The sequence below is a fragment of the Myotis daubentonii genome, chromosome Y (genome assembly GCF_963259705.1).
Source record: "Myotis daubentonii chromosome Y, mMyoDau2.1, whole genome shotgun sequence".
NCBI classification, from domain to species: Eukaryota; Metazoa; Chordata; class Mammalia; order Chiroptera; family Vespertilionidae; genus Myotis; species Myotis daubentonii.
In genome coordinates, this window is record NC_081862.1 from 42,335 (window position 1) to 48,316 (window position 5,982).

General features: G+C 44.8%; 1 protein-coding gene across 1 annotated transcript; it reads right to left on the bottom strand.

Moving 5' to 3' along the window:
- Window positions 1–1,262: 1,262 nt before the first annotated feature.
- On the bottom strand, window positions 1,263–5,682 carry LOC132225591 (large ribosomal subunit protein uL13-like). Its single transcript, XM_059680693.1, has 2 exons — window positions 5,325–5,682; window positions 1,263–1,283 (listed from the first exon to the last, which is right to left on the bottom strand). Exons 1-2 carry the CDS (start codon window positions 5,631–5,633, stop codon window positions 1,263–1,265), a joined length of 330 nt encoding a protein of 109 aa, XP_059536676.1. The 5' UTR covers window positions 5,634–5,682.
- Window positions 5,683–5,982: the final 300 nt, after the last annotated feature.

The window sequence follows — 5,982 nt, forward strand, 5'->3', positions numbered from 1 at the left end:
TCTACCTCTAAAATCAATAAAAACATCTTTATTACACGAAGATTTTGAAGTAAAAATATGGAAAAATGTATATGAGTTCTACATATATAACTTGTTTTTGGACAGGTATTCTAATGCACATTTGCAAAAACTTTTAAGGGATATTTTAAGTTTTAAATGTGTAAATACAGAGAGAATACATCATTCATTATAGGAATTTATGCTTATCAATAAACAGCCTTAAATATATATTTTACTGATTTTTTACAAAGAGGAAGGGAGAGGGATGATAGAGTTAGAAACATCGATGAGAGAGAACCATCGATCAGCTGCCTCCTGCACACCACCTACTGGGATGTACCCGCAACCAAGGTACATGCCCTTGACCAGAATCAAACCTGGGACCCTTGCCCTGACCGGTTTGGCTCAGTGGATAGAGCATCAGCCTGCGGACTGAAAGGTCCCAAGTTCGATTCCGGTCAAGGGCATGTACCTTGGTTGCGGGCACATCCCCAGTAGGGAGTGTGCAGGAGGCAACTGGTCGATGATTCTCTCTCATCGATGTTTCTAACTCTCTGTCCTTCTCCCTTCCTCTCTGTAAAAAATCAATAAAATATATTAAAAAAAAAAAAAAAAAAAAAAAAAAAAACCTGGGACCCTTCAGTCCCCAGCCGACGCTCTATCCAGTGAACCAAACCAGCCAGGGCTTATATATTTTACATTTTTAAAATTCTAGTTTTCTTAGTGCTGGTCAGGTTTTTTATTGGTTAGAGCGTCATCTAGATAAGGAATGTTGTGGGTTTGACCCCTGACCAGGCACATGCGGCTGATTGATGTTTCTCTCCCATCGATGTTTCTGGATCTCTATTCCTCTCCCTTTCTGTACAAAACCAATAAAATATATCTTTAAAAAATCTGAGAAATAAAAAGAAATTCTAAGTTTAAAAAATCTAGCACAGTAGTCTCTCATAATTTAAACTAGAAAATCTAATATGAATATGGAAAAGTGGACAAATTTAACTATTACATGTTTTATTTTACAGATTCGCAAAGTAATAGTCCTGGGAAAAGCCAAATATAAGTAGCTATTCCCAAATTCTTGTTCCATTATGCAAAAGTTCTGTGGTCCTTAAAGTTTAACTCAACCCACTTCCGTTAATTGTAGCTGTCTGCTAGAAAGAAATCTTAAAAAGTGAAGAGAAGTAGTTGCTTGCAGTGATGTTTTCTACTGACACCAAATTGTCTAGGGCTTTGCTCTGGCCAGTGTGTCTCAGTGTGTCAATTCATGCACTGAATATTAAGGCCTAGAATTATCACAGAATTCACAGTTTAAAGCCCAAATCCCACAAGATTGTTCCCCACATCATATGGCAAATGTAAGTGGGGACCTATGTTACCCACACTTGCCTATTTTTAAATTTGGAGGTTTAATTACTTGCTAGTTAAACAACTTAGGGAAGCATGTAGTACCACCAGTTTATTACAAAGGATACAACACAGAAATGAGCAAATTGGGAGAGATGCATAAGCCAAGCTGTGGGGAAGGAAGGAGATGGCAAAGAACTTCCATACTTTGTCAGCATGCCATCCTCCATGCACATTGATGGTTTCACAAACCGGGAAGTTCTGCAATTATCATTTTTCCAGACTTTATAAACCAATCTTCAGTTCCCTATGTTTCTTAGAGGCCAAGTGGTGGGAGTTGAAATTACCGACCCTCTAGTATGTTTGGTTGCAAGAGACACTGAATCATGTAGGAAATTCCAAAGGTTTTGAAGTTCTATGTCATTAGTGTTTGTAAGTTGACAATTCCTTTAGAAGATAATTTAGCATATTTCAAAAAGGTAAAGTCTTGCCCTAGTTAAGACTTGGGCAAGTGGCTAGAGCGTTGGTCTGAGGATTGAAGGGTCCCAGGTTCGATTCTAGTTAAGGGCACATGTCTGGGTTGTGGACTCAGTCTCCAGTGGGAGTGTGCAGGAGGCAGCCGATCAATAGTTCTCGCTCATTGATGTTGCTATCTCTTCCTCTCCCTCCCTCTCTGAACTCAATAAAAATATTTTTTAAAAAAATGTAAAGTCTTTGAAGCATTCCACTTCAAGGAATTGTACAGATACATGAGTACAGATTTAGTTTAAAAATATTGTTGCAGCCCTAGCTGGCTTGGCTCAGCACATAGAGCGTCAGCCTGTGGACTGAAGGGTCCCGGGTTCGATTTTGGTCAAGGAGACATGCCTGGGTTGCGGGCTCGATCCTCAGTAGGGGGCGTGTAGGAGGCAGCCAATCAATGATAACGCTCATCATTGATGGTTCTATCTCTCTTCCTCTCTGAAATCAATAAAAATATATTTAAAAAAATATTGTTGCATTGTTTGTAATAACATACTGGGGCCAATCTATTCGTCAATTATAGGAATTGGTTAACTTCTAATTTATAGCTGTTTAAAAGATTTAGGTAGAGTCCTGGCAGGTGTTCAGTGTTAGAGTGTTTCTTATATTGTTAATAATTATTGGGCCAAAGTAAAAGCAGATGTTTTCTGTAAGAGACCAGATTTCTTTCAGGTGCTGAGGAGATTCATTCTATATGTGGTGGGTGAGAGTAGGGTGGAAATAAAATAAGTAAAAAGGAAACAATAGAAAAATGTGTTTTTTGTTTTTTGTTTAATATATTTTACTAGGGGCCCGGTGCACGAAATTCGTGCACTGGGTGTGTGTGTGGGGGGGGCGGGGGGGGGTTTCCCTCAGCCCAGCCTGCCCCCTCTCACATACTGGGAGCCCTCGGGCGTTGACCCCCATCACCCTCCAATCACAGGATCGGCCCCTTGCCCAGGCCGGACACCTCTGGCCTAGGCGTCCGGCCCGGGCAGTGGGGACCTGCAGTGGCAGCGGGGGCGGAGGGGGGGGGCCGCGATCGCGTGGGCTCCACCCCTGCCTCTGCAGGATGCCTCTGGCCTAGGCGCCCGGCCCGGGCAGCGGGGACCCACAGCTGCAGTGGCCCCGCAATCGTGGGCTTCGCTTTTGGCCCAGGCAAGGGACCCCTAGCTCCTGGGACTGCCAGCTTCGACCGTGCCCAGCTCCCATCGCTGGCTCCACCCCTACTTCCTGCTATCACTGGCCAGGGCGGCAAAGGCACCTGATTCTCCGCTCATGGCTGCCCCCCAGCTCTTAGCTCCCCCCTGGGTTTCCGATCACTGTCAGTGGCAGGGGGCTTCTTCCTGCTTTCCCTTTCGCCTCCCTGCATTGTGCCTACATATGCAAATTAACCGCCATCTTGTTGGCAGTTAACTGCCAATCTTAGTTGGCAGTTAATTTGCATATAGCCCTGATTAGCCAATGAAAAGGGTATCGTCGTACGCCAATTACCATTTTTCTCTTTTATTAGTGTAGATTGATTTTTCACAGAGAGGAAGGTAGAGAGAGTTAGAAACATCGATGAGAAAGGAACATTGATCAACTCCCTCCTACACACCTCCTAGTGGGGATGTGCCTGCAACCAAGGTACATGCCCTTGACCGGAATCGAACCTGGGACCTTTCAGTCCGCAGGCTGACACTCTATCCACTGAGCCAAACTGGTTAGGGCTTTTGTTTTCTTTTTGTGTTTCTATTTGTCCCAGTGTCAGAAACAGCCAAAGCCAAATTCCATTGTTACATCAGAACATGTGACCAAATCTGCTGCTTGAGAAGATGCACTTTTTCCTGTGATGGCAAATTTGTAGAACTAGTGCTGGCAACTGAGACTACTCAATATGCAATACAGGGTGCCTCCACGATATAGGAAGTGTAGTTTTGGGACTGAGGACAAAGTAGAAAAAGAATATACTCTTTAAAAAAATATCTTACTGATTTCAGAGAGGAAGGAAGAGGAAGACAGAAACATCAGTGATGACATAATCATTGATTAGCTGCCTCCTGCTCATCCACTATTAGGGATCGAGCCAGCAACCAGGCATGTGCCCTAACTAGGTCAGTGTTCAACCAGCGAGCCATACCAGCTGGGCAAATCTAAACACATTTACTATGTTGTCTCAGAACTAGTTGGAGTAAGGTCATGCCTAACATTGGTTACTATCTGATTATAGCCCAAAATCTTTGTTTTGTTAATTCTTATAGGAGGGTATTTTTTCCATTGCTTTACAGAGAATGGAAGGGAGGGAGCAGGAAAAGCGGGGGTGTGGGTGGTGGGAAGAGAAACATCAACTGGTTGCTTCCTACAGGTCCCCTAATGAGGGCTAGGGAGCAAACCCAAAACCCAGGTACCCTGGGAATCCACCACCCTTTTGTGCACTTGCCAACACTTTAACCACTTAGCAATACCAGCCAGGGCTCTTTATTTTTTTAGTCCATCATGAAGATCTGGACCTAGTCTTATTGCCTAGTCAATGGTCTTCAATACTCAAGTAACTCATTTGAATTGGGTCCCAGAGCCCAATTGTAATTGTCCCAATAAACTCTGCATTTTGCATAATTAGTTTTATTTTCTATTTGAAGGTTCAACATGTTACCTGAATTCTCCCATTCTCTCTGAAATCCATGAATCCAATTATGTATAATGACTCTAAAATAGCATCAAAAGTTGTGCTTGTTTTTTTTTTTACTTTAAAAATAATTTATTCATTTTCTGGTCACAAGGTACAGGAACGTGCAAGTGCGATGCCTGAGACTGGTTAGCGTCCTGTCTGCAACTGTAAATCCCTCTGTACAATACCAGGTCCATCCTGCCCCAAGCATTTGCTACATCCTAATAGCTGTGGTCTAGCATCATGTGGATAGGTTAGAGAGTTTTCCAGCGTATAAATCCTGAAAGGGAACTAGCTGTTCCAGCTGCTCATTTCCTAAAACTCTAGTAGGTCACAAGCAAATTATGCCCAACTGACAGGGCCAGGTAAAGCTTTTAAAAGGCCTTTCTTAAATAGCAGTGACTTAGGTTCCTTCTGTGTCCCCAGCCTTCTAAGGCCCAAGGTAAGGTTCCTGTGGCCCTGAACAGCCCCTGGGGTTCCCCACATCCTAGGGCGGCAATGGAGGAAGGGCAGGCCAGGCCAAGCATGAGGAATAACAGTCAATTTTATTGGGCTCAGACCAGGAGTCCATGGGTCTTGAGGACCTCTGTAAATTAGTTAATTTTCTTCTCCACGTTTTTTTTTTTAAAATATATTTTATTGATTTTTTACAGAGAGGAAGGGAGAGGGATAGAGAGTTAGAAACATTGATGAGAGAGAAACATTGATCAGCTGCCTCCTGCACATCCCCTACTGGGGATGTGCCCGCAACCCAGGTACATGCCCTTGACCGGAATCGAACCCAGGACCTTTCAGTCCGCAGGCCAACGCTCTGTCCACTGAGCCAAACCGGTTTTGGCTTCTCCACGTTCTTTTCGGCCTGTTTCCATAGCCTCATGAGCTGCTTTTTCTTGTGGTAATGGACCTTGGCCTTCTTCCTCTTCTCCTCTAGGGTGGCTATGACAGCCTGGTACTTCCAGCCAACCTCATGAGCCAGGCGTCCAAGGTAGACAAACTTCCGGGTAGGCTTCAGATGCACAACCTTGAGGGCGGCGGGAACCACCTTTCGCTTTTTCTTGTCATAGGGCACTGGGATCCTGTCAAACACCTTGAGACGGTCCAAGGCGGCCTGGCCTCGCTTGGTCTTGTGGGGCAGCATGCTTCACACTGTCTGCCAAAAGATGTGGCTGGGGGCTCAGAAGTGGTAAGGACTGTGGGATGGGTTGTGCCGGGGTCCAACCCCAGCGGGTCCAGGGGTTCCCAAAGGCGTAGACGGAGTCGGCGAAGAAGGAATGACACGGAGACAGCGTTCAGTTGATCAGCAGCCTAGCCAGGATCTCTAGCCAAGTTCTGGTCTGGATCTCCAGAGAGGTTCTGCTTAGGATCTCCAGCCAGGTTCTGTCCAGGTTCTCCAGCCAGGTTCAGTCACCAGGTTCTAGTCAGGTTCTCTTGCCAATTTTCTGTAGTCAGGTTCAGTCCAGGATCTTTTGCCATGTTCTCTCCAGCGA

Excerpts from the sequence above, each read along its gene's own strand:
- LOC132225591 (XM_059680693.1), bottom strand. The coding sequence starts at position 5,633 with ATGCTGCCCCACAAGACCAAGCGAGGCCAGGCCGCCTTGGACCGTCTC. Across the intron at positions 1,284-5,324 it reads ACGTGGAGAAGCCAAAACCG|GCCTTAATATTCAGTGCATG; the intron begins GTTTGGCTCAGT and ends TGATAATTCTAG.